The 27,488-nt window shown below is 52.1% G+C and overlaps 2 protein-coding genes across 42 annotated transcripts in view; one reads left to right on the forward strand and one right to left on the reverse strand.

Moving 5' to 3' along the window:
- The window catches only part of AFAP1L2 (actin filament associated protein 1 like 2), a 117,546-nt gene extending 93,636 nt beyond the window's left edge, over positions 1 to 23,910 (forward strand). For 2 of the 6 annotated variants that reach the window (XM_057735239.1, XM_057735240.1), the window contains exons 5-19: positions 823 to 913; positions 6,777 to 6,982; positions 8,136 to 8,315; positions 9,135 to 9,224; positions 10,705 to 10,789; positions 11,297 to 11,401; positions 13,871 to 14,082; positions 15,967 to 16,112; positions 16,964 to 17,075; positions 19,044 to 19,283; positions 19,371 to 19,542; positions 19,837 to 19,992; positions 21,425 to 21,618; positions 21,736 to 21,861; positions 22,727 to 23,910. In XM_057735239.1, the coding sequence (XP_057591222.1) occupies positions 823 to 913; positions 6,777 to 6,982; positions 8,136 to 8,315; positions 9,135 to 9,224; positions 10,705 to 10,789; positions 11,297 to 11,401; positions 13,871 to 14,082; positions 15,967 to 16,112; positions 16,964 to 17,075; positions 19,044 to 19,283; positions 19,371 to 19,542; positions 19,837 to 19,992; positions 21,425 to 21,618; positions 21,736 to 21,861; positions 22,727 to 22,753 (2,142 nt within the window). In that variant the 3' untranslated portion in view covers positions 22,754 to 23,910. Of the gene's footprint in view, positions 1 to 822; positions 914 to 6,776; positions 6,983 to 8,135; positions 8,316 to 9,134; positions 9,225 to 10,704; positions 10,790 to 11,296; positions 11,402 to 13,870; positions 14,083 to 15,966; positions 16,113 to 16,963; positions 17,076 to 19,043; positions 19,284 to 19,367; positions 19,543 to 19,836; positions 19,993 to 21,403; positions 21,619 to 21,735 lie in introns of all 6 variants that reach the window. The other 4 variants (XM_057735238.1, XM_057735234.1, XM_057735236.1 and 1 more) reach the window with 4 other exon arrangements.
- The window catches only part of VWA2 (von Willebrand factor A domain containing 2), a 55,516-nt gene continuing 50,617 nt past the window's right edge, over positions 22,590 to 27,488 (reverse strand). For 16 of the 36 annotated variants that reach the window (XM_057735210.1, XM_057735222.1, XM_057735211.1 and 13 more), the window contains one exon: positions 24,095 to 26,973. In XM_057735210.1, the coding sequence (XP_057591193.1) occupies positions 26,747 to 26,973 (227 nt within the window). In that variant the 3' untranslated portion in view covers positions 24,095 to 26,746. Of the gene's footprint in view, positions 22,723 to 24,094; positions 26,974 to 27,254; positions 27,320 to 27,488 lie in introns of those variants that run through there. The other 20 variants (XM_057735221.1, XM_057735216.1, XR_009053749.1 and 17 more) reach the window with 19 other exon arrangements.

Below are 27,488 nucleotides of genomic sequence, written 5' to 3' on the forward strand. Positions count from 1 at the left end.
TTATGAGATTACCTTCAAGGTGTAGTGCCCATTTTACAGATGGAATAATGGAGGAGAGAACAATTTTCATGCTCTGTGTTTCTCCACAGTTGCGTATATTTTTTATTCTACTCAAATGATGCTCATTCACCTTCATGCCATGTAAGAAGGTCAGGGTTGTCCTGTCCTCTGAGCATCCTTCCTTGGTCCTAAAGCTTCCTCACACTCTCCAGGCTCCCACAGAGCTTTGACCTTGTCTGTCACAGCACTTGATCAGGAACTGTGAGCATTCGCTACCTAGTTAAGTCTTTCTCAGGACTGACTCCTGAGCGTCTGGGTGTCTCTCAGCTTGTCCGAGGGAGCCTTCCAATATCTGCTGAGCAAGTGATTGAACTTATCATGGGAGGAGTTTGGGACTTAGAAGCCTGGTCCTCTTCCTCTGTGCGCCTTTTGCCAGCCCTTGTCTTTGGAGACAGCATACTCTATGTAGAACCCATAATAGCTACCACGACAGCCTGACACCATCTAGACCTTTAAGTGTGTTGTGTCGTGTCCACATCGATATTGTGTGTGCGGTGGGTGTCAGAGCCTCATCTTGCAGGGGAAAAAGCAGAGGCTTAATGAGGTGAGCAGTGCGCCCACAGCCCTTCAGCTGGATACAAACCAAACACTGGATGGGGAGGTTAAGAGGGATCCAGGCAATCCCTGTTCTCCCTCCCGACTTGCTTAATGTCCAAGCTGGGCATTTTTTTCTTCTGGTTCTCTCGCCTTCTACCCAAAGGGTTAATTCCAAGTTGTTCCCAGTATGTCGTATCTGAAAATGTTTATTTGTTCATACCACAGATTCCAGAACGGAAACAGCTCTCCATCCCAAAGATTGAGTCTCCAGAGGGTTACTATGAAGAGGCTGAACCGTATGACACATCCCTCAATGGTACATCCTGGGGACGGAGCTTGGAGGGGGTCCCAACCACTTCCTGCACGGATGCCGGATGTCGGTGCCAACTCCCCAGGTGGTGACTGGCACGCTACTCCGGCTGGAAACACAGGGCAGCCTGGGCTGCTCGCACCAGAGAGTGTGGCCCGAATTGAGAGCTGGCCACAGAGCATTTGGCCTCTGGTCTGGTGAGGAGCTGGGACCTACAGCAGACCCAGCCCGCCTGCAAGGAGGGACTCGGGATGGTCCACAAGGAGCTGGTTTACTGTGTCTGGTGCTTTCTGTGGTCCTGCCTGCATGTTGCTGGATTCAGCACAGAAATGTGACAGAGGAGAGGTGTGTTGGCCTAGAGGCACAAGGCCCTCTAAGCAATGGAAATGTGGTCAGGCCAAGCCAGAGCCCGGTTTCCAGGTTCTTTCACTGGACTAATCATCACTGGGCTCCACTATGAACCCAGTGTGCTTCTGGGAGTCAGGAAGTCCACAGCACACAGGATTCAGTGGGACTCAGTGGTCACAGCACGTAGATTCTGTGAGAGAAGACAGACGACAAATAAACATAGGATGTGTCAGGTGGTGATAACTCGTCAGGATGGAAAGCCACAGGGGCTGGGTTGGGGCAGGAGAGGGATGTTGTTTTAGATTTGGGAGGGCCTCTCTGGTAGCATGACCTCGAGCAGGTTCCTGAATGAAATGGGAAGTGGGTGGGGCTGATATGCGCTGGAAGAACTTTCTAAACAGAGAGCACAGCATGTGCAAAGGCCCTGAGGCAGGAGGGCTCTCGGCATGATTGGAGGCCAGTGTGGTAGGAGCAGGGGGTGTTGGGGGAGAGAGCTAGATGGGGACACAGAAGGCAGCTGCAAGCCTTGGTGATGACTTTGGCTTTTCTCCGAATAGACTTTTCTCCAGCCTTTGGAGGGTTACTTTGTGGCTGACCTAACTTAGGTATTAAAAAGATGGCCTTTGCTATGGGGGCAGGACTCCTACTGGAGTCATCTGTCCTCAACCAGTGGTTCTCAGCCTGATGACATTGAATCAGAAATGCTCTGGCTGTAGGAATTCTGTAACACAGAAAGGCCCTGAAGGATCTGGAAGAAAGAAATATTGTGACCCTATTCTGTTGGGTAGCTGGACTCTGATCCCTTCGCTCTCCCTTTCTTACCTCCTTCTCTTTCCTTCCTGTGTAAGTGAAAGGTCTTTAAAAGCATAAAGCAACTTGCAAATGTAAGAGGTAAGGATCCCTGGTGGTGGGAATGAACTTGGCCAAAGGAGAGCCTTGCAGGTGTCACAAAGAACTGGCCCAGGGATGAGATGGGACCAGTCACTTGGAGCCACATGGGATTCTTGTCCTCTTTCTTCACACTTTACTTACTGTCTGCGGTCCCGGGAACTGTGTGGGAGGTGAGGGCTTCTTTGGACTGAAGGAATTTTATTCTAAGAGGCTGGCTTTGTGGGCAGACATCGCTTAGCTTGTGAGGTGTTGCCAAGGCACCGGCCGGACTGTGATTTGAGACCGGAGCTGAGGGTGCGGTAGGGCTGTCTGGGTGCGTCTGGGAGCAGTGACTCATCCCCGTGAGCACCTCCGTGCGTCTGAAGCCCGTCTCCCTGGGCTGTGGCCCGTGCCAGCCAGAGCCTGCCTCCCAGACGCTGCCGGGGGCCTGTTTGTGGGGCAGACACTTCATCTCGACACAAACAAGTGGTCAGAAGGATCCTGGTGTTTGTCTCTCGACTGGGAATTCACATTGGCTTTATCCAGGACTGGGCTGGGGCGGTCGTCCCAAGGTCAGCACGGGGGGTGGGAAGATGCCCAGTTGCCTTTTCTCTCCCGCCAGCACGAGGGCCGAGGATGACCTGGGGGGAGCTGGTCACACTTGCCACAGAGAGGGGGCTTCCCCTGCATTATAAGCCAGCCCGCCCTGGGTTCCTGCCTGTTGTCCCTCACACCTGTTTGACCAGTGGGACACAAAGGCACAACAGGAGGAATGACCATGGGACTCCAGCCCCTTGCTCTAGTTCTTCGGCCAATAGCGATTTTGCTGACTTCCTGCAAAAGACCAGTTGCCTGGCCTCCTGGCCTGCTGTATCAGCAGTCTCCTCACTGCTCCCCTCAGTCAGGTGCCTCTCTCTGAACAAAAGTTTAGTAAGTGCCCTGCTGGCCTGTGCAGGAGCTATTAGGTACAGCTACTGCATTGAGGATGCAGTCATGGCAGCTGCTGTAACGAGCAACCCCTCTTGCAGTTTATAACAACCCAGTGCAAATCCAATTCTCACTCATGGAACAGTTCAGTGTGGGCATTACTGGTCAGCAGGCTCCTTCCAGCATGGGCTCGGACACCCGCTGAGGCCGTAGAATCCTCTGCAAAGAAAGGATCGAGAACCTCTATGTGCTTAAAGGCACCAGCCACAGTGACGCCCAGTGCTTCTACCCACATTCTGTTGGTGGCAGGCAGTCACATCTCTGGATGGGAAGGGGCTGGGAATGATGTCCTAGGCCAGGCTGGGGTCTCACCTGACAAGCCCACACCTCCGATGGGAACGCACTAACTTCCGATGGGCGGGCAGCCACGTCGCCACATCTCTGTGTGTCTGCATTTGGGTCTGCCCCTCTCTTCATCTTGTTTCTCTTCCTCTTGCCTTTGTCTGTGCTTCTGGATACCACACAGATCATTCTGGCAGGTTTCCTCCCAGTGGAGTCCCCAGATGGGTGCAGGTGCCTGAAGGAGTCGTTTACGCCACGATCACACTGGGTACTGCTTGTCGCAGAGCGGGAATGCCAGTGATTCCGTGCCTGCTGCCTGGCTCTCAGAGGCGGGGTGCATGGCCCAAGGGTGGCCGCTGCCCTCTTCTCATCTTCATGCATGGGTCCTGCATGCGCATGCCGTGGGCCATCCCTCCATGGGCCCCTGCCTGTGGCATCTGAACCGATGGCTAGAGGATGCAGAGCGTGGCACAGCTGTTCTGCCCTCTGCTCCCGAGGACATGCCACAGGACACAGTGGGTGCAGTCCACCTGGGGGACAGCAGAAAGGGGGATGGAATTATCTGAGCATCCTGCCTTTCACTCCTGTTCATCCTGTGACCTCTAGAAGCCAAGGATCTGTTTAAGAATATCCTACGTGTATGGTTGTGCCATGATCACTCTTAGAGATAAATAAACTGGTCAATACATTTGCCCTAAATTTCCTCCAAGCAGTTACAAGTAGCGTCTCCATCCCCCCTGGAGGCGATGGGCAGGTGTTAGAATTCTCCATGGAATATGTGGGGCAACCCCAGATGCACAAAACAGCCTGGGGCCGGGAGGAGAGGGCGGGATCTGGCCGGCTTCTTCTACTAAACTCTGTAGCCTCACTTATTAATCTTTGTCACTGAAAAGAGACATCCCAATCGCTGCATCATTCTTGTTTCATTTATTGTGCAGCTAATGCAGTGCTGACAAGGGGGACATTTTTTACAAAATCCCTCCTGATCCTACCACCGCAGCAAGTCCACTGTTTTGAGTTCTCCTTGTGGCCTTTCAGTGCTGCTCTCTTTGCATAGATAATTTTAATTGTGCTTTCTCACTTACCATCTTAAGGTGTTTCTGGAGTTGCAGACTAGTCTTCAGAGCTTTCACTGATGACGGCTGCATGGTACTTGAATGAAATCATACTTTCCTGAGCCGCCTCCTGCTGACTGTTCAATAGCACTTGAATGAATATCTTAATGCATGTAACCTTCCCCTCTTCCTTCCTTTTTAAAAGCCAGTTTCCTAGGATAAACTCCCAGGACTGAGATTATGGGGTCAAAGGGTATGGATATCTTTATGGGCCTCAAAACAACAGGCTGATAGGTTGTTTCCTGAGAGGCTGGTGTTAGTTTATGTTGCCACCAGCCATACGAGAGTTCAGGGTCCCCTCCTGGGTAGCACCACTGTTTTCAACCTTTGCTTATTTAATAGGTATAAAATTGTCAACTATGCAACTTTTTTACTAAGCCAGGAAGGGGAGTAGTATCACACTGCTTTTAAAGAAAACTGATAATAAAATAGTCAATGTATTATTTTCAGAAATATTAAAGCAAAATAAAGCACGTTTTCATTGGCATTGCAGCCAGACTACTGTGGCCATGGCCTCATTCCGTTTTCCTATATTTCTAATTCAAATGTGGTTCTGTTCTCTTAGTATGCAGGAACCTAGCCATGCAGGTAGTATAAGAGACTTCTGGAGAAGAAAAGACGGGGGACCCATGGGCTGTCTCTTTTCTGATGGGTAATGTGGAGAAGAAGGACGGTTTCATTCACTCTGACTCAATGCAACAGAACATGTCTGTAGAAGTCACAGGGAAATAGATGTGACTTTCTGTTAGACTGCCTGGTAATGGAAGGAATTGTCCAGCAATCAGGGGGTATGATCTTCCCATCCAAGGGGGAATTCAAACAGAGGCTGGGGCAGGGGTATGATAGACAGGATTCCTGTGCCGAGCCAGGGGTTGGACCTGGATCCTGACCTTCTCCTTTGGGGAAAGGAGAGGATTGTCCTGCAATTCAGGGTTTGATTGATTTATTTTTTTTCTGCACCTGTTTTTTTTTTTTTTTTAACCATGACCTTTTAGTTTTTATTTTATTTTAATTTATTTTTTATTTATTGGTTGCATTGGTTCTTCACTGCTGTGCGTGGGCTTTCTGTAGTTGTTGGAGAGTGGGGGCTGCTCTTCGTTGCGTTGCACTGGCTTCTTATTGCAGTGTCTTCTCTTGTTGCGGAGCATGGGCTCTAGGCGTGGGGGCTCCAGTAGTTGCGGCATGTGGGCTCAATAGTTGTGGCTCTTAGGCTCTAGAGGGCAGGCTCAGTAGTAGTGCCACACGGGCTTAGTTGCTCCACAGCATGTGGGACCTCCAGACCAGGGCTCGAACCCATGTCCCCTGCATTGGCAGGTGGATTCTTACCCACTGCTCCACCAGGGAAGCCCTGCACCTGGTTTTTGTTGGCCTTGAATAGGGCAGTGAGGCCTGGAGAACAGAGCGACTTCTGCAGGGTAGTGGGGACAGAAACCAAGGCATGTGGAATGGGCATAGGATTGAGTGCAATTTGGTGAATTTGGGGATTCTTTTAAACAGGATAAAAACGTGAGGGTGTCTCATTGCCAGGAAGGAAGGGTATCAGGTGGAGATGAGAAGGAGCTAAGTTCGTGCTGGGAGGTGTTCTGTGGGGGAGGGAGAGAGAACAGAGTGTGTGGAAGATGAGAGTAGACTTTCTAGAAGGGCTGTGATTGTGACGATGCGGAGCGCCTTTAGGAGTGGGAGGGTGGCGGCCTCCCCGGAGGGCCAGCTCCTGCTGCAGTTCCTCTCACCTTTTACTTCCCGTGAGCCACGGCTTCTTGCTGCTCCCAGGACAGGACCAGGGATGGGGCAGGCCCGGCGGGCAGCTGCTGGAGGCGTGCCCGGCCCTGGGCTCAGCCAGTGACCCCCTCCTCCTGGGGCCTTAGAAGTGGTCTCACCCCACTGCTTCATCCTTCGGTTGAGGAAACGGAGGCCCCACGTAGGGGCACTGGACTCCTCAAGAGCAGACGTCTGAGGGCAGTGTCTGGTCAGAGGTTTCCGTGGGGTCCGAGGTGACAGGATTTGAGGAGGCAGAGGGAGACTCCTGGTTTTACGTTATCTGTGTCTGTGGCTAGAGGCGGCATCCGGGGTGCTTTGCTCAGGGGTTTGGGGGCTGGAAAGTCTGCCTGGGTGTGTGGTTGGTGGCTGTGGGCTGGCTCAAGGGCACGGCGGGGGTGACCTGAGAACCACAGTCTGTTCCTGTCTGCTGCCCTCCTCCCGAAGGAGCAAAGCCTGTTGAGGAACGTCCCCGGCCCGGCGGGGCTGTGACAGAGGGGTTTTCCTTGCAGAGGACGGAGAGGCCGTGAGCAGCTCCTACGAGTCCTATGACGAGGAGGAGAGCAGCAAGGGCAAGTCGGCCCCCTACCAGTGGCCATCGCCCGAGGCCAGCATCGAGCTGATGCGCGACGCCCGCATCTGCGCCTTCCTGTGGCGCAAGAAGTGGCTGGGCCAGTGGGCCAAGCAGCTCTGCGTCATCAAGGACACCAGGCTCCTGGTGAGCCTCCTCCTCCCCTCCCCTCCCCTCCTCTCCTCTCCTCCTCTCCTTGGAGAGGGGGTGGTTCCTGATGCCAGGCGCTCAGAGCCTGTTACATCAGGAGGTTTCTCCTTCTCCCCAACCTGAAATTGCATGAAGAACTTTGTGTGCGTGGAAGAATGTGTTTTTTCTTAATTAGAAAGGTCTAGTTGTTTTCATCAGACTTTCAAAGGGGTCTGTGAGGACCACGCCCCCCCCCCCCCCCCCCCCAATCCCATCCCATCCCATATGTATTTTGTCCCCTGGTCTGTGGGCTCCTCCTTCCTCACATCCTTTTTGGGGCGGAGCCTGCTCCCCAGTCACGGCTCCCGCCCCAGGTGTGGCTCCGGCTTTCACGTGCAGCAGAACCATCAGTATCTTCTCAGAAGTCGGACTTATCTGAATGACTGATTATGATACGCAGACCCATAAGAGCATCAGAAGATAGTACTCTGACCACAGCTCTGTTTCCTGTTATTTTAAATTAAAATTGGGTTTTATACCCTGATTTAAGTTCCACGGAGTCATTATAAACACCCCTTCTTGACCGGTTACAATCTGCCCTGCTGTGTGCAGCTGTTTTTGTAGGCAATCCTGTTAAGCAGCCCCTTAAGAACCCCCATTTTAGAAGTGAGAAACGGAGGGGCAGTGCATTTTCTCTGGGAGGAGAGAGGGTTGCTTCCTTTCTCTGCTAACACGTCATCTCCTAACTAAGCGGACAGTAAACTTAGCCTGCATCCCCTCTGGACCCCTCACCGGGAAAGCTGAGGAGGAAACCGAAGTAGAGAGGTGGAGAATTGGGCACAGTGCCTTCCACCCTGGAGAGGTGGGAGCTGCCCGCAGAGGACACATTTTAGGAGCCAGCCCAGGCCTGCAGTGGGATTAGACAGCTTGGATAAGCAGGGCCCTGGGCATCTCTGGTGAGTGGGAGGAGGAGGCTTGAGGGAGAGGGAGACGAGCTGCCTGGTCCTTCTGATGCTGAGAACAGGCATTGCTGATATTTGAGTTTACGGTTCTGCACTTGCCCGAGGGTGTCTGGCCTTTCGGTTCAGCTCTTGGTGTGTCCTGCCCTGCCCAGTGGCCCCCTCGTCTGCAGAACCCGGCCAAGCAGTGTCTCACCTCTCCTCTCTTCCAGTGTTACAAGTCCTCCAAGGACCACAGTCCTCAGCTGGATGTGAACTTGCTGGGCAGCAGCGTGGTGCACAAGGAGAAGCAAGTGCGGAAGAAGGAGCACAAGCTGAAGATCACGCCCATGAACGCCGACGTGATCGTGCTGGGCCTGCAGAGCAAGGACCAGGCCGAGCAGTGGCTCAGGGTGAGGGAGGCGCTGGCCGCCGGGCACGTGGGCCTGCTCCCCGCTGGGGCTCCCGGGGGCTCCTGCACTTCTGGCTCCCCAGCCTTTTCAAAGGGAGGGATGTGCTTGGGGGTACAGGGTCTACGATCCCTCAAGTTCGCAGGGTTTCCTGTGCTGGAAGGGGTAGCGACCTGCCTTAGGGGAACGGGTCGCACCACCTGCGGCTGGCTCTGCAACCGTCTCGGCCACCTGGACTTGGGCTCTAGTTGAAATCTACTTGTCCTCTGGCCTCTAGTGAAGCCTTGCCAGCCAGTTAACAGGCTCCTTCCTGGAGGAGGTGGGGTGGGTTGTGACAGGCACGTTTGGGAGCCTGGGACGGACCAAGGCAGCATCCAGGCTGGGGTCCCAGGTAGCATGTAGACCCTCCACAGCGAGCCCCATGGCCCCCAGGAGCCAGAGGGCCATCTGGTAAGTGTAGACTTTACCCCCATAATGAACAGCCACCCCTGCCCAAGATGGGGCTAGAGGGGAATTGCAAAGCTGAGGGCTGGCTGCTCTGGCCCTGTTTGGGCTTTGCTGCAAACCCACCCCGCCCCCTTCCCTAGCACACTGCTAGTACACACGGGGGTCTGCAGGAGACAGGGCCTAAGGAACACCCCTCCCACCCAGCTGGGTCCCGAGGCCACATACGGGGCTGGTGCAGGGGTGGGGAAGGGGTGCTCTGCCCCTGGGAAATCCCACATCCTCTCTCTCACCCCCACCTGCTCCTCCCGACCTAGGGGGGCTCCAGCTTTGGTCTGGCCGTGAGCACGGGCCTGAAGGGCCTTCCTCTTCCTTCAGGTCATCCAGGAGGTGAGTGGCCTGCCTTCCGAAGGTGCTTGTGAGGGAAACCAGTACACCCCAGATGCCCAGCGCCTGAACTGTCCAAAAGTAAGCCTCTGCCCTGCCTGAAAGAGTTCACTTGCGTTTTTGTCTCCATAAAGTGAAAGGTATAAGATTGGGAGCCTTGCTCTTGCACTTCAGCCAGTTGATAGAGGGGTACCGTGCTGGGCTGAGGGCAGCAGCTGCAGCTTGGCCGGAAAACTGATGAGGGTGCTCGAAACCTGCCGTATCTTCCTGCTTGGGGGATGGTTTATTGGGATGAGGGTCACTTTGCCTCTGTTCTTGGGTGGTGGGGAGATTTATTTTTCGAGGCTCTTCCACCCCACTTAGTCCCCAGTCAATTTCAGGGGCGACCCTCTGGGGTGGACACCCCTACTGCTGATTTGCATGGAGCTGTGGGGCCCCTGCTTTAGGCTAACAGTTGAGGAAGTTGGGCTGGGTGCTGGCTGAGCAGAGGGCTGTCACCGTGGGGTCACATTCCACGTCCCCAGGTGAGTGCCCAGAAGCCTGGTATGAGCAGAGCAGAGGGTCCCTGTGTTTCAGCTTGGGGTCCCCACCCCGGCAGGGAGGGAGGCAGAGGGTAGGCAGAGGCCTTGAGCAGGGAGGAGGCCCTCTGCTCTTTGGGAAGACACAGGCCACCCCCATGGAGGAAACCCACAGCCTTCCAGAGTGATGCAAGAGGGGCTGATGTTTTCGTTGTCCATCATTCCATGGTCATGGGTGAGAAAAGAAAAGTCAGAGTAAACTTGGGGATTCCTTCATGCTGGGGTGAGAAACAGCTCCCCCTGAAGACCCAGCACACAGATTCCCTGTCCAGGTACAGCAGTCCTGGGTCCCCAGCGAAGGCCTTGTTGGATGGGAGTTGCCGGGCTTGTTTTCCAGCGGTCTGGAGTCAGTGGTTCTAGAAGAAGCCTGATTGGAATCCTCTTGAGTGTCTGCTCTAGGGACTGCCTCTAGTCCCCCAGCAGCCCTGGGAATGCAGACAGGGGCATCATCCCTATCTTATACACATGCAGGGTGGGGCTCGGAGAGGCCTGCCTGGCTAGAGAACGCTCCAGGTGGGGTTTGAGTTGTGCTCTGACCCTGCGCGGACAGGCCGCCCTTCTCCAACGCCTCATGTGTTGGTAGCACAGTCCGTTCTCAAAAGACATCCTCAGGCTCCTGGTATGGGTGGGTCCCAGCCTGACAGCTTCAGTTGTGATGCTTACTCGGCAGGCCCTCCCCACTGGCTGCGGGGCTGCTGTCACGTCAAGTGGAGCAGTTATCTTGAGAACTCGCGAACAAGGATGCATGGTGGCCTGAAGAAGGGGAAGATGCTCTGGGATGGGCGGGGAGCCTCAGAAGGGAAGGCAAAGGCAGGTCCTGCAGGGAGCCCCAGGGAAGCCTGGCCATGTCCCACCAGTGACTTGGCCTCCAAGGTGACCCCTGGCCTACACCCAAGAGTCATCTATTATTTTCCCATAATTTGTGGTCTCCAGGGCAACCATTCCCAGACAAGATCACCCACTTGTCTCTCTCTCTTCCACAGCCAGATATAACCGAGAAGTACCTGTCAGCCCCGGAGTGTGGAAGCTCCATAGATGGCCACCCTGAGGTCCCAGAGATCAAGGATGGTATGAACGCTATGGCTCTCGGCATCCCGGGCCGTGAGGCTTGGCTGTCTGGCTCAACCCTACTGGTTTTAACAGCTAATTCCCACATGCCTCCAATTTCTAAACTGCTTAGAAACACACAGCTGATAGATCCTGGAAAAAAGGGAGAGAGGACCAAACTAAAGTTAAGTGTCATGAGTTGCTGGGGGTAGAATCTTCTTTCATCTCTTCTTGTTTGCTAACCCTAGCTCAGATGTCTTTGAGCCGATTCAGTCTGTAAAGATTCTCCAGTGCTGACGTGTCCTATGAGAGAGGTTGGTGTCCCTCTCTCGAGGGCACGACTCTAGAGAAACCTGGCTCTGGCCTGTGGATCCTAGTTTGGGATGCAGATGTGTGTGTGCGCACACGTGTGTGTGCACGGGGAGGGACAGACAGCAGGGGAACAGTTTTGCTCTCTTTTCCATCTTCCAGGAGGGCCCGTTGGCAGGCTGCGGGCAAGGCTGATGGCTTTTTCTCTCTTCTTGACAGTTAAGAAGAAATGTTCCACTGGCCTCAAACTGAGCAACCTAATGAACCTGGGCAGGAAGAAATCTACCTCGCTGGAGCCTCCCGAGAGGTCCCTCGAGACATCCAGTAAGACTCACAGCCACCTCTGAGGCCAGAGGGTGGGCTCTCCCGCTGGGCCGTAGCTGGTCTCTGGGAAGGTAGCTCAGGGGGCCAAGGCAGGGATTTGGGGTCTTGCTCTAACACCTGTCGGGCGGGTGAGCCCACGGCCCAGTTTCTGTTGATCGTCGCTGCAGGTGGCACTCTCTGCCTCTCAAGGCCCTCTTGCTGCAAGGCGGGCTCCTGTGTGGAAGTGGAGGGTAGCTGATGGCTGTCTCCCAACGGTCTCTCCAGTGACGTTCATTTGATCCAGGTGTACGGAGCGTGGCAGGCATGGTGTTAGGGAGATGGGACCAAGCCGACGGGGGACAGGGTCCTGAGCGCTTACAGCTCGAGAGAGATGATGGCCTTATACCCGTAACCACACACTGCGCCAGCTTAGTAGCTATGAGAACTCAGGGACAGAAAGAACTTTTCTGACTCTGTGGACAGAGATGGCTTCCTGGACCTGGGCCTTGAAGGACGGGTGGGAGCTGAACGGGCTGGGATGCCCCCCATGGGCAGGAGCGAAGACTCTGAGAGGGGCACTGGTGAGACCCATTAAGGGAACGACAGAAGCCCATGTTGCTGGTACAGAGGGTGTGTGTGCGTGCTGGGAGGCCCTTGAGGTCATCTCTACTGCCCTTGCTCGGCCTTGAGGAAACGGAGGCCAGGAGAGAGACAACAACAGAGGGACAGACAGACAGATCTTTCCCAGCAAATATCCTGGCTTCCAACCCGAGGCTCATTGCTGTACTAATCCCTGGAGCCTGGAGGCCACCACTGTCCATCTTTGGGCCTTCTCCTTCTGCTCAAGGAGCCCCTGTCCCAGCCTGGGCTCTTTCCCGGAGTCCCAGTTCAGCTGTGAGTTTGGTGGCTGGCAGGGGGTCGGGGTGGAGCAGGACGGCAGCAGACAGGGCCAGACCTTGGGAGCCTCCTGCTTCTCTAGCCAGGGCCCTGGGGAACGGCCTGGCTCTGCCAGCCCCTGTGGCCTCAGAGGGCACAGTGTTGGGCCTGGGAGCCTGGTCCCAGTGAGTCACTTTGGGAGATGTGGCTGGGTTCTTGCTGGAAGTTACTCAGCAGGGAAGCACGCTTCTGTCCCCTGTGGCTGCGGAAAGGCCAGAGAGAACACAGGCGCTCTCCTTCCCAGGACTCGGTGTCTGAGCTCCCCGCCTCGCTTTGGTCCAGAGAATTCTGATGGGCAAGTGTGGCACCTGCCTGAATGAACCAGAGTTCCTAGGTCCTGGGCTCACATTCTTCCACTTTGCTACTGGGATGTGATGGTCACGTGGCCCCCAAGAAATTCACAATCCTCACTGATTGTCCAGCACTGGGCTGGGTGCGAAGGTGGCCATGCACTTTGACCCTGCTGCACGGGCCTGGTTCTTCCCGGCTAAGGTTCGGAGCAGCTGCCGGTCCCTTAGGATGGAGAAGGCGTCCGCTTTATAAGCCAGTGCCTCTGGAGAGGTGAGCAGCACAGAGCGGGGTCAGCCCACGGCATGTGGGGCAGGCAGAGCGTCCTGAAGACTGGGTGTGCACTCATCTTCCCAGCCCTGGGGACAAGGCTGTGCTTGGCACACGGTGTCAGCTCCATAAATGTGCATCTCAGTTGGGGAGGAAGCGGAACCCAACACATACAACCATTTCAAAACAAGAAAGGCCTGCATGACGGATGTACCCCTGTGTCCTGGCAGAGAGAGAAGGGCTCCCTGGTGGAGGGGCCACGGGGCACACACCCAAGTGCTGGAGATCAATGTGGCAAGTTCCTGCCCTTGACAAGCTCTGTGTCTAGTCGGGAGGCTGACAAGGAAGCAGAGTGTGTCCCTGTTCCAGGACTCAGGTGTCCCGAAGGCCAGCGGAGCAGAGGGGCAGGACCTGGGAGGGCCAGGGCCAGCTACCTCTGGGAGGATGGGGAGGAGCTGGCCGAGGGGAGGAGGCCCTTGCAGGCTGAGAGCGAGTAACCAGGGATGGCAAGGTGTCAGGAGAGCTTAGGGAACTAAGACTGTGGAGGTGAAGGGACTGCAGTGCACCTGCAGCCAGGAGACCCTGGCTGGGGTGAGCTTCCTGCAGGTGGCCTAAGCTGGCAGAGGTGGTGGAAGGGCTGCTGCAGGCCAGGGCCGTGGAGCCAGAGACGAGGCCGGGGTTGGGGAGCCTCGGTCCTGCACGCACACACACCCCCGGCCTGGTCTAGGCCAAGACACAACTCACTTCCCTCTGGACATGCCGTTTTCAAAACAGTAGCACTGTGTTGCCGGCCTTCAAAGGGTCCAGCAGCTGTCACAAGAGGAGGAGAAAGAATATGAGGTTCACAGCCTCTGCGAGGTAAGAAAGTCTCCCGGGCAAAGCACGGCGCGTCTTGGAACTGAGATTTGCAGGAGCCTCTCAGGAGGCCCGGAGGCAAGGGCAGCCCTGGACGCCCTTGGCCACCCACACCCCGCACAGCCGCGTCCCTCCCCGCAGGTTACCTGAACGTGCTGGTCAACAGCCAGTGGAAGTCACGCTGGTGCTCCGTCAGGGACAGTCACCTGTACTTCTACCAGGACCGGAACCGGAGCAAGGCGGCCCAGCAGCCCCTCAGCCTGGTGGGCTGTGAGGTGGTGCCGGACCCGAGCCCCGACCACCTCTACTCCTTCCGCATCCTCCACCACGGCGAGGAGCTGGCCAAGCTCGAGGTACCACTGGCCCGTGGCGGGGATGGGGCCAGGCAAGGCCAGGGCGGAGGGCACTGTCAGGGCAGCAGTTGCTGCCGGTCCTGAGGACCGTCGTCCCACCAGGGGGGTTCAACTTAGCCGCGCTCTATTTTCACTTCCTTTGCCTGAGATTGTTTGCATTTTAAAAAAATTTCCATTCCCTTTCTGACCTCAGGGTGGTTGTGTTATAGGAACGGGACAATGAGCTATTTCCTGCACTTAGGGCAGGAGGAATATTTATAACTCCCTGAGCTGCTGCAAAAACTTTCTGGGGACTCAAAGTGGGTTTGTGATTTCGTTTGTGCATCACCAGATGGGGCCCAGTACGTAAAAATGCTGACTGTTCGGGCTTATCTGGGGGGTAAGAATAAGGTTTGTGACACAGTTACATTATTCCCACTCCCCACCCTCTGTCTGATGTTATATAACATTTACAAAAACAAGAGGTGACATAATGCCTTGCAATGAGCTGGGCAGGCTTTACAGGCACTTAAGCACACACCTGGTTCACTCCTGTTCACCTAGTCCTGTATCCAGGGGTCTTCGTCCCGTTTAATCCAATACTGCCCGATACTGCCCTCTGGTGGCTAAAAGATCCACATCCCGGTTGCTTCCCAGGGACAAGCTTGTATTCATCTGCATCCATCCATCCCATTGACAGATTCAGTACAGTGATGTGGTGAATGAGAGAGATGTGCTCCCTGTCACGGAACTGACATTCTAGTACGAGAGTGAGAGGTTATTCCATAGTTGCCCAATTGATTACTTAGTAAGCACTCAACAGTGGGGCAGGCACTGTGAATATGTAGGAAAGTTCGCGAGCTGGGTGGATGGGGGCTGGTGTAGGGAGAGCCCGTGAGACAAAGTGAGGAGGGAAAGGGGGCAGATCCTAAGAGCAGTGGGAGACCCTGAAGGGTTTCAAGGGAGGCTGGCGTTGGGTTTGGGTTCCAGGATGCTTCCTCCAGCGGCCGGGTGGGGGATGGAGGGAAGGGAGACCGGAAGGGATAAAATGAGACGTGTTAGGGAGCTGTTGCCATCGCCCAGGGCAGGGATGGTGGCAGCAGGAGCCAGAGGCAGCACATGAAAAGCTGTATTGAGAAAGCTACTTGAAAATGAGTGGGAAAAGGAAACCAGCTAAATGTCAAACTGTACTTTAAGCGGCCCCTCTGATCACAGGAAAAGAGCGGTAAGGGGGCAGAGCTGTGTTGTGTAATGCAGCATGGTGGCTGTTTTTCCTCATGAAAGTAAACCTGCAGTATTTTTAGAATTCTCAGTTCTTGCTCATTAGAAAGCCGAGACACCCTGTTGGCATTGTAATAAAGTACTCAACGTCATACATATTTAATTAGAATGCATTGTTCCCCGGGAGAAAATGAGGCACCAGCTTCACTGGGATTTGGTTCATGATTTGTCAGAGCTAGCTGACCTGCTGTAAGGTGTATAGGACATCTTGACTGTTGAAACCATAAACAAAAACAAATTTGAATTTTGTTATTTCTTAGGGATCCAGGTAGACTTGTATACACAGATTAGGGTTGTAAACTCAAATGGGATCATTCGTAAAATAGAGGTGTTGACCTAAAATACAGACATTTTAACAGTCCTGGTCCGTTAGCCTTCTAGAAATACATGTTTAAAAACATCACATGATACTTGGGACACATGTCCATGGCATCCGTGAGGTGGCACCAGGGTATCCCTAGCAGCAGGAAATGTTACTTGGGGTCCCTGGGGGATGGGATATGCTAGTGAAAATGAGGCGTGTGGCCCCAGGGCTCTCCGAGGCCTTGCCTGAGGTGGGCAGCGGGGCGGGGCGTGAGGCAGCACACTCTAGCCCCGCTCACGTCCCTCTCGGCATCCTCCCAGGCCAAGTCTTCTGAGGAGATGGGCCACTGGCTAGGCCTCCTGCTCTCTGAGTCGGGCTCCAAGACAGACCCGGAAGAATTCACCTACGATTACGTGGATGCCGACAGGGTTTCCTGTATTGTGAGCGCCGCAAAAACCTCTCTGCTGTGAGTATTAAGGGGCCCCCCGCTTTGCACCCTCCCACACCCAGCCATGCTTCTGGACCCATGCCCAGATTGGCCTCTGCTCATCAGCGGAGCAGGGTGACAGCTGGGAACTCAGGACGGGCCCTGCTCTATCCAGCACAGGAAGACCAGGGCCAGGGAGCAGCCCTCAGGGAGGCCCAGCTAGGGGCTGAGCCAGGCCTCTGGCCTCGGGGGCAGCTGCAGCATCCCTGGCTCCAATAAGACACTGTCCAGCTCTCGAAGGCTGAGTCGGCGCCTTTCCTGGCCTCCTGCTTTCCTTGCTGCGGAGGCAACACTCTCCCAGGGCTCCCTCGCTGGGTCCTGGCACGCCCCGGCGTAAGCAGGGCAAGGGTGGTACTTCTGCTTCCCAGAGGAGCAGACTGGGACTCGGGGAGACGTGGTCCTGGGTCAGGGGGTAGAGGTGGCACAGGTGGAAGATGGCTGAGCTGAAATGGGGAGAGTATCTTGTCTGTGCTGGCCCAAGTGTATTGTGAAGATGAAATGAGAGAGGATTTTATTGTTGTTGGAAGGAGATTCTGAAAAGGAGGAATCAGGGCGAGAAGATGGCAAGAGGATCCTAAGTGGTACGGGGCAAGGGAAATTTGTTTTTCAGGAAGAGAAATTTGGAACCAGGAGTTCTAGTCAGAAGGCCCTGGGGAGAGAGGGAGGAGATACCTCTAAATAAATGAATTTGTTTTAAAATGAGGTCAGTGCGAGTCCTAAGGTCTCTTGCATAGCCCACGATTTCACTGCACTCTCGTTGTTTTGAATCCTTTGAGACTGGTGGCTTTTACCACCCTGTCCTGAATCCTCTCTCTCGCCGTGTCTTCCAGGCTGATGCAGAGGAAGTTCTCAGAGCCGAACACTTACATTGACGGCCTGCCCAGCCAGGATCGCCAGGAGCTGCTGTATGATGACGTGGAGGTGTCGGAGCTGACAGCTGTGGTAAGGATGCCGGCGGGGCAGCAGCCTGGCACTGCCCATCCTTCCCTGCCAGACCTCAGTGCCTCAATGCCAGAGATCGTTAGATGGTCCCTGAGAGGAATGGACTCTAAGGCACCAGCGGGGCCATCAGTGCAGAAACTGAGGTGCAATGAGGTCATCTTTTGTATACCGGGGCTGTGCCATCTGCCTGGCTTGGGGACTTGTCTAGATAAAGCATCTGGTTAACCACTCTGGTCAGTGCCCGGGTGGAGGGTGTGGTGTTGGGATGGGGAGCAGTGACACCATTAGCCTTTCTTAAAAAATTGAAGTATAGTTGATTTGCAATATTAGTTTCAGGTATACAGCACAGTGGGTCAGTATTTTTATAGATTCTATGCCATTAAGAGTTATTACAAAATAATGGCTATAATTCCCTGTGCTATACAATATATCCTTGTTGCTTATCTATTTTATCCATAGTAGTTTGTACCTCTTAATCCCATACACCTATCTTGCCTCTCCCCACTACCCTCTCCCTGCTGATAACCACTAGTTTGTTCTCTATTATCTGTGACTCTGTTTTGCTATATACATTTTGTTTGTATTATTTTTTAGATTCCATATATAAATGATATCATACAGTATTTGTCTTTCTCTGACTTATTTCACGAAGCATAATATTCTCTAGGTCCATCCATATTACTGCACATGGCAGAATGTCATCCTTTTTATGGGTTAGTAATATTTCCACACGTCTTCTTCATCCACTCATCTGTTGATGGACACTAGGGCTGCTTCCACATCTTGGCTGTTGTAAACAGTGCTGCTCTGAACACTGAGGTGTGCGTAGCTTTTCGAGTTAGTGCTTTTGTTTTTTCTGGATATGTAAAGGGAGTGGAATTGCTGGATCAGATGATAGTTTTATTTTTAGTGTTTTGAGGAATCTCTGTACTGTTTTCCAAAGTGGTTGCACCAGTTTACATTCCCACCAAGTGTACAAGAGCTCCCTTTTCTCCACATCCTCGCCAACATTTGTTATTTGCAGGTTTTTGGAAGATAGCCATTCTGACAGGTGTGAGGTGGTATCTTGTGGTGGTTTTGATTTGCATTTCTCTAATAATTAGTGATATTGTGCATCTGTTCATATGCCAATGAGCCATCTATGTCTTCTTCGGAAAAAATGTCTATTCAAGTCTTCTGCCCATTTTTTGATTGTTCTTTTGTATATTGAGTTGTATGAGCTATTTATATATTTTGGATATTAACCCCTTGTCGGTTGTATCACACACAAATATTTTCTCTCATTCCATAGGTTGTCTTTTCATTTTATCAATGGTTTCCTTTGGTGTGCAAGAGCTTTTAAATTTAATTAGATCTCACTTATTTTTCCTTTTCTTTCTTTTGCCTTAGGGGACAGATCCAAAAAAACATTGCTATGATTTATGTCAAAGAATGTTCTGCCTATGTTCCCTTCTAGGAGTTTTATGGTTTCAGGTCTCACGTTGAGGTCTTTAACCCATTTTCAGATTTTGTTTGTATGTGGTACGAAGAAATGTTCTAATCTCATTCTTTTCCATGTAGCTGTCCAGCCACCATTAGCCTCTGAGGCTCATAGTTGAAGTGGAATCATCACCCTGACAGCAGGTTTCCGTCACTGGGCATGGCCCTCTGTGCTAAGGGCCTCTGTGGGTTATCTCCTTTCATCCCAGCCACCCTGATAGGGAGGTACCGCTAGTCGCTCCTCTCCAGATGAGGAGCTGGGGTCAGGAGGATGAAGGACTGTTTCCAGGGTCTCCCACCTCTTGAAAGACAGACCTGAGACGTGAACCTGGGCCTCCTAACTCCAGCTCAGGAGGAGGCTCCCTGGGAAGAAGGTCCTGCGAACTCGGCACCAGGAAGGGACGGGAGCTCTGCGGCAGGGCCGGAGCCCCCTCCAGAGTCCAGGGAGCTGAGGCAGTGGAGAAAGCCCCCTGACTCTTCCCTGTGCAGGGGGAGGCCCCCGAGGAAGCTGCTCCTGCGACAGATGCTCCAAGCGAGCCCGACCCCGACCGCGTATACCTGGACCTCACTCCCATCAAGTCCTTCGTGCACAGTGCCAGCGGTGCACAGGCCCGGGCCCCCTCGCCCACGCCACCCCAGCAGGACCCTCCGGCTGAGGCCCTTCCTGCAGACACGGACTCCACCCCTGAGGAGCCCCTCGTAAAGTCTCCAGAGAACCCCGAGCTGCAGGTATAGGCCGTCCCCCAGCAGGGGAGCCGACCTCACCTTCTGGGGCACCTCGGCCAGCTGGGTCCTGTTTGCTTTCTCCCAAAGCAGATGCAGCAGGAGAGTCAGGAACCTGAGGAGCTTTCCCTGGGAATCACAGCAGTCAAAATCCAGACGGAAGAGCAGAAAATCTCCTTTCCACCGAGCTGCCCTGACACGGTGGCTGTTGCCCCAGCCAGGGCCAGCCCACCTGTGAAGGACAAGTTGAAGACAGCCAGTGCAGGTGCCTGTGCTAGATAAGAGTTGACGGTTTTAAAAAGGGCTTGGAGAAGTTAGCCTGATTCCCTCCCTTTCAGATGAGGAAACAGAGGCTCAGAGAGGTGAAGGACTTGCCCAACGTCACACAGCAAAGGAAGGGTGGGCCCAGTTTCCTTTTCTGTCCGTGCTAGCCTGTCCTGGCACCCAGCTCTAATCTACTGCCAAAGCCCTGGGTTCCATCTGAGCCTGTGGAGTGGGCTGGGACAGGCCCCTGGGGCCAGCCTGGCTGACCCGGGGGCTCCCCTCTCTGGATCTGCAGAGATCAAACTTGGCAAGAACAGGACAGAAGCCGAGGTGAAGCGGTACACGGAGGAGAAGGAGAGGCTTGAGAAGAAGAAGGAGGAAATTCGGGGGCACCTGGCTCAGCTCCGGAGGGAGAGACGGGAGTTGAAGGAGACCCTGCTAAAGTGTACAGGTAAGGGGGCCTCGGCAGAAAGGGCCTGCAGAGGGGCCCGGGCTTTCCGCGGGGAGAACCAGATCTGTGCATCTGGCCCGCAGCCCCATCAGCCTTTGGCACAAGGGGCCACTCCCTGCAAAGTCCTCCCCCTCCAGCCTGTCTGAAAGGTCACTGTCTTGTGCCAGGATGTTGTTGGAAAAGCTGGTTAAAGGAGGAAATCTCTAAAAATCATGTGTTTAGACCTGATATTCATTTGTTTTAAGTGAGAATCAAACATCTCTTGGCCCACCTTCTGCTGCAGTGCCACCTGGGCCAGATGACGGAAGCCCTGGGTCCTACTTCCCGCGTTAACCACCTCTCATCTGGTCATTGCTTTACAAGCACTTTGTGTTCACTTTAAAGAAACCTGAATCCTTGTAGATTTTTTTCCAAGTCATCCTCATATCATTCTTCAGGCGATTCCTAGCAACTTGTCTCTCCTAAGACCTTTCAGCAGCATTTGATTTCGTTTTCAGAGAGTAACTCTGTGCTTATTTAATATTTAAAATGCAGACTCGCACTAACAAACAGGTTTGGGGACCAACCCAGCCTGATCTCTGGGAAGCTTATAACATGATTGGTGGAGGAAGGTCATGGGGGCAGAAAGTGACCCACTGTTTTTTGTTTTTTTAATATTACACTTTTATTGAGAGAGAATTCACAGACCATATGATGACCCATTTACAGACGGTTTTCAGTATATTCACAGAGCTGTGCAGCCATCACCACCGGCAATTTTAGAACGTTTTCATCACCCCCACTCCTTAGCAGTCGCTCGTGCTCAGGATTCTATACTGAACACATGTGGTGCCATCCTTTCCTCTAGCAATGAGCTCCTAGGATGGACTTTGAGTAAGTCATCATTTCTTGGTGCTATAGGACCAACCTGAGAACTCCAGGGTGAAGAGGGAAGCATAGAACAGGGCCGAGGAGGCGCCTGGCCTGAGGACCACAGCTCCGTTCGGCCCAGGGAAGCAGCACATGCCAGAAGGACTGAGGGGACCCTGCAGGGCAGGTTCAAACAGCCCAGCCACCTTCCCAGGGTCATTAATAAAGCTGCTCTCTCCTTTTGGGGTCGCTGTCACAATAGCAGGTATCAAAACAACTGAGAGACTCTACGAACATACCAGAAGGGACTCAGGCCTCAGATTCAGGCTCTCTTGTGAAGGCAAAGCTCTTCTTCCGGGGCTTCCCCAGCCTTTGCGGAATGCGGACACAGGACTGGCGATTGGAGGCCATCCACCACACGCAGAGAGGCCCGTCCCAGCTCTGCGTGTTGCAGCCAGCACTGTGGTCCAGGGCCACTGAGGGTCCTGTTTCAGCAGAGTGTGTGAGACCTCCGCCTCCCCCCGGCAGGGCTTCTGACTGAAAGGATGTTTGTTCCCTGCAGCCAACCTGCTTCTCTCTGCAGACAAGGGGGCGGTGGCCAGCCTGGAGCAGCAGCTGAAGGAGGTTGACGAGGAGTGCCGGGTGGAGGAGCGCAGGCGTGTGGACCTGGAGCTCAGCATCGTGGAGGTGAAGGACAACCTGAAGAAGGCTGAGGCCGGGCCCGTGACACTGGGCACCACCGTGGACACCACCCACCTGGAGAACGTGAGCCCCCGAGTGAGTCTGGGAGCTGCGTTCCTCGGAGCTGCTCGCAGGGCCTCCTGGACCAGGCGTGGGGACTGGGTCACACCTCCCTCCCCTTAACTCAGCCCTCACTCTCTCCTGTCACCACAGCCCAAAGCTGCTGCCACCCCAACACCTGCCCTGGACTGTACCCCAGTCAACTCCGCAACTGCGCTCAAGAACAGGCCTCTGTCGGTCATGGTCACGGGCAAAGGCACCGTCCTCCAGAAAGCCAAGGTAAGCGATCCCTCCCGGCCTCTCTCAGGGCCACCGGTGGACGGCAGGACGGTCACTACAGCGGGGGCCCCCTTCTGACCCAGGTGGCACTTTCCTGCTCTGAGCGAGCTCTGCTCGCAGCAAGAAGAGGCAGGGGCTGGGACTTCGCTGTGTCTTTGGTACTGACCAACCAGAAAGGTGCTTGCACGTGGTTCGGTGTCCTTATGAGTCAGCCTGAGGGCGTGAGTCCCTGCACTGCCCACCACGTGATTGTCAGTAGATTCCGGGGAGAGAGCTGAAGTTCAGAGACAGACTGGGGCTGGATAGTTTCCCAAGCCTCAGTGACTCTGAAGGACTTCTGCCGTGAAAACTGAAGAAGCGTATTCAGACAGGGGACGGATTTGCCTGAAGCCACCCAGCCAGCTGGGGGCAAAGGCTCAGTAAGGCATAAACAAGGAGCAGATGCCATTGCTGGCTTTCCCTGCAGGCTAGACAGAAAGTGTTAGGAATCCTTGACTCATCTGCACAGGAAAGAGCATGCCTAGAGCTGCCTGTGTTTTTGGCAAACTGTTCTTTATTTCTATCCTGCTTATTACCGGCTGGAGATTTTTCGAGGCACCTGCACCCAATGACTAAGTATTAAATCCACGCAAGCACGTGAGCCACTGCTGCCTCACTGCCATGGCAGACATCACTCACCCCCTCTCTGCTGCTCCGTGGCCTCAGAATCTCTGAATAGGTGCTCCAGGCAGTGGGAAACACACAGGGGTTGCACCCTAATTACCGTCTCTGCTCCTAGCTGCTTCTATGTATATGTAGGTTGGCTACAGAGGATAACTAACTTTCTTCTTTTGGTGGGGACGCTGGTGTTTGAATGGTACCCTAGGAATGGGAGAAGAAAGGAGCAAGTTAGGAAACAGACATCATCTAAAGACTCTCCTGTCAACATGGACCTTGGTGACAATTCTGCTTCGTTACAGTCTTCATTAAAGCAGCAACTCTGTGAACGGGTGAGTCTGTTTACAAGAAAAAGGAAGGACTGGGGTTCAATGAATGGAAGACTTCAGCTAAGAGGAGGCTCTGTCCCTCTGCAGAGCCAAAGGAAGTAATACAACAGCAAAAAAGACTTTTGTGGAGACCTAAGTCTGTTGGTTGTAAACAAGACATTGCTGTATTTAGGGGGTACTCTGTGTTTCTTCCTTGAAGTTTTCATCAGTTGCTTTATCAAGCTTTTTAAGTGAAAAGCTTCTGATGTGGAGACTGGTGGAAGAGAAATCAAGGTAGCAGGGCCCTGCCCCACTGATCCCATGGCTTTGGTGATCGAGAAGATCTAAACTCCTGATGGTCATCTCCTGACTCTTCGCAGTGTCGGGGGTTAAACCGCCCTTGTCTTCAACTGTGTAAAACCATCTGTGGTTTTTTGAGAAATGGTAATGGGGAAAACATTTGGGACCAAGCTGAGGCACTGTTCCCAGTAAATTAAGGACTTTTTTCAGGCTAAAGCAGGCCTGAACCAACTGATTTTAAGTAAAATTTTAAGTGATGCTGTATTATATAGAAAAAACAGTTTAAAATCCTGTAATTTAGAACAGTGAAAAGCATCTTTTGAGATTTAACTGACTTTTTACATTACCATAGAAACAAGATTACCCTGTGTTTACAGATTCAGTCCTGTGGCAAGGCCATTTTTAAGAGAAGAGTTATTTAATATAACGCTCTTAGTCCCTGTTTTTTAAGTTGTGCTCCATATCCAGGCCCTTTCCAAGGAAAAAGGGGTGAATTTTGTTTCAGGTGGTCTTTCTTCTCTTAAAATTGGCTGCGCTATTCTTTGTGTTGCCCGTTCTTCTCTTCTGATGGCACTGTTAACACAGGTTGAAACATTTCATCTATCGTCTCTGCCTCATTTCTGGGGGTTCTGAATCAGAGTTCTTTAACACTGGTTCCTGAGAACTAAAGGTCTTTTGATTCTTACTGTCTTTCTAATCCCAGGGCATTTATTTCCTTTGTCATAAACATTTGGTGTCCCAAGTGGTGAGTTAGAATTTTTTTTTTAATAAAATGTTAATTGTATTTTGGATTTCCTTGTATTTCATGGAACGACGTGGGGCAAGGCCTGGTAGACGTCTACTTCAAGGGGGAAACATCATGGTTATTTACACAATGAACTTCAAACTGTGTGCAACAAAAACTGGTAGAACTACAAGGTGAGATCTTAGCAGGAGACTTTAAGCCTCCTTAAATCAAGTAGCATAGGTAAGGCTGAAAGAAGCATTTAATAGTGAAATTAACATATGGGAAACATCTTTCTTTAGAAGCTGATCACGCATAAGAGAATGAGCACCAGCATGCCTAGAAACGAAATACACTCCTAAATAATTCTTGGGGGGAAAACATACCAATACCTGCAAAGTTGCCTTTTAATGGTAATAGTTAAGAAAGTTTATAGCATAAACACGCTGGTTTCAAAAATGACAAAACCAAATTTCTGGCTCATTGAAAAGACGAATACTATAAAAAGACGGCCTACATCAGTATTAAATGATAGAACTGAACAAGAGGCCTAAGGAAAGAGTCTGACAAGACTTTTACAAGAAAATACTGTGAAAGTTTGAGGACTATATATTTTTCATTTTAGAAAGCACAGCTCTGATACCAAAATTCTAACACATATTGCAAAAGAAAAACAATCACATTTTTGAACATAGATGAAAAAAATCTTTAAGGAATCAGGTATTGCAACCAGGTAGCATTCATCCAAGGAATCAAAGGTAGTTCAACAACTGAAAATACAGTAATGGGTAATTTATCATATTAACCAGTTAAAAGTGAAAAAAAAAAATCTTCTCAAAGGCAGCAGAAAAGCAAACCACAAATCTCAACACTCTTAATAAACACTCTTTGTAATCTAAGAATAGAAGTTAACATTCCTTACCAAGTAATCCACATAAAATAACATATAATGACGAAAAAGTCCCTTCAAGTCAAGAACCAGATACATACTGTTACCACTACTTTTAAAAACATTATTCTGAAGGTCCTAGACAATGCAAGATGACAAAAAGTAGTATTTCAAAAGGAAAAGACAAACTTGTCATTACTTGTAAATGCTATCTATCTTTCTAAAAAAGCAAGAGAATCAAATAACCATTAGAACTAGAGCATTTAGCAAGTTGGCTGGAATAAGGATCATTTGGAGAAAAATAAACACTGCAGATAGATCATAAATCATTTAAGTTTTTCCAAGGAGAACATTTATATATTACATGTATAATTAAAAGCCAGTTTTATTTTAAAAGAAAGAAAAAGGGTTGACTGGGGAAAGATCACTTACAGCTATCTTGTTAGGAATTGCCTCTGCTGCTACTGGGACCTCAAAATGATTGAACTCTTCAGTGGCACATTCACTAGAAAAGGTAAAAAAGTTTCAAGGGCTGGGACTTAAAAATAGAAGCTGTAAAGCCTTTACTATGTAAGCCTAGGGTCCACAGTTTTGTGGGTTTTCTGTTTTTTTTTTTTTTTTTAAGTCCAACTCAAATGGGACATCCAAATCTCAGCCCTGAACCAGACAAAGAGCCTACACTATGAAACGATTAAACTGCTGTTAATATAAAGACAATGGATTCATGTAAATCCTGATATCACCTGTCAGCACCTGCCAGGTGGGCATGTGACCCTGCTCTGATGTTGCCTTCTGCCAAGGCAAAAGCAATAATAGGGATGAAAATATCCCTTGAATTCATGGCTGTCCTGCACAGTAGTTGACACACCTGACTTTTTAATGTCTAACAAAAACCATGGTGACAACATTTCAAGTACTTTTCTTGCACCAGAAATCCTAAAGTTCTTAAAGCTAAGCAGTATTTAAAACAAAGTAGCCTTGAATATTTGCCTATAAAAATCACGTTAAGGTATTTACATTAAAAACTATGATAAAGTATCTGGATTTAAATCAGAGCCCTACAAAGGCTTCTACTGAAAAGCTGACTTCCAACACTACCACCCAGGGGGAGAATCGATTCCTGAATACTGTGAGGTAAGCAAATAGCTAGTTCACCAGAAAATATTCCAACGAAGCTTCCTTGCCTGTTAAATAATAACCAACATCACTTCTTGAAATATTCCTTTTAAAACCAGGTATTTAAAAAACGAAACTAAAAGCAAGCGGCATAAGATCTGTGCCTAAAAAGGCAAAACCCCTCTAAAGTTCTTTGTTCTATATTGTTTAAGAATTCTACTCCTTTTTGCCTCCAAAAGGCAGAGTAAGACAAGCGCTCAAGAAACACCCCCACAACTGACCCATCTCAGTAAACGGTAAGCCGCCCCTCGAAGGGAATGCTGCCCAGGGCCTGGGCCCAGCTCATGTGGCCCCTTGAGACCAGGGCTGTTTGCACACTCAGCCCCTCCCCCCACAAGCAAAAGCGGGTTAATCTGTCACCTTCCAGTCTGAGGCCTTTCCAACTCCCACAGGTGGATCCAGTCACCAAAACAAGTCACAAATGCCACTCAAGCCCCTTTGCAAACTAAGAATGACTCCATCTGGGACATCTTTGGGGAAAGGTGTGTCTAAAGGTCCACTGTTTGTCTATCTTGAAATGCCGTCACATCAGGGGTCTGAGTGACACTCTCATCCCCGCCTTCTGTTGGGCGTGACTGTCCCAGCAACGTTCTATTTAGCATCTGTTGTGGGAAAAGTGAGCTTCAAACAGGCCATCGAAAGTCTCCAGGTTCCTCTGTTCCTCCTCAAGGGGGAGGGGTGGATGACACCAGCTCAGCAGCGCACCACGAGGTCAGCAAAGTAAGTGCTCACACCTGAACCGTTTTCAGCATCGTCGTTAGGGAGGGAAATCAGCCGCGACCGTGTCCGCCGGCAGCAGTGTCTGCAGCTGGGCCCTCTCTTCTCCCTACGTCAGGAGAGTGGGCAGGAGGGTTCCGGACAGGGCTGGAGGCAGACACGCAAAGGACCCCACGAGACAGAATGCTCCGCTGAGGGCAGGCCCCCTTTCAGTGCCCAGGGGGCCCAGGCCTCCTGGGTATCAGCTGGGAGGGGCGCGGCTGCTGCCCTCCTGCAGGCTCTCGGCTGGGGCTGCGTGCCTTGGGGGTGTCTCCTCTCAAGGCCCCTGGGAAAGACGTGAACTTTGAGGACGTGAGGAGTGTCTGAGTCCTCTTCTCAGCCAACGAGCAGCCTTACGGGCCCCATCCTGCCTTACTCTGTAAGCCAGGCAGGTGCCCCTCACGTCACTCCTGGTGTTAGGAAGACCACCTCTGCCAGTGCCTGAAAACCCAGGCTCCAACGGGAATCATCCTCTGACTCCTGCTGGCTGTTCTGACTTCAAGTTCATGAACAGCAGCCACAGGTGGGCCCGAAATGCTGCTCACCAGTCATTCTCTATGTCATACTCTAGTCCCCTTCTCACCTGGGCAGCTACTAGCTCTCTTCTCTCCTCAGCCTCCAGCATGTCCTCCCCATCTGCACTCTCAGCTGTGCAAACAGAAACACCCTGAACTCCCACGACTTCCACTGCCACATCTACCCACCCACCTGCACCCACACCCACGTCCTCTGCCTGCGTTCTGGTTACTCTGGGTCCACTGTGCTCCTCCCTCCCAGGCACCATTAATTTTCATCAACTACAGTGTGCTCAGCACCA

Source organism: Hippopotamus amphibius, chromosome 5, assembly GCF_030028045.1.
Source record: "Hippopotamus amphibius kiboko isolate mHipAmp2 chromosome 5, mHipAmp2.hap2, whole genome shotgun sequence".
Classification (NCBI taxonomy): domain Eukaryota; kingdom Metazoa; phylum Chordata; class Mammalia; order Artiodactyla; family Hippopotamidae; genus Hippopotamus; species Hippopotamus amphibius.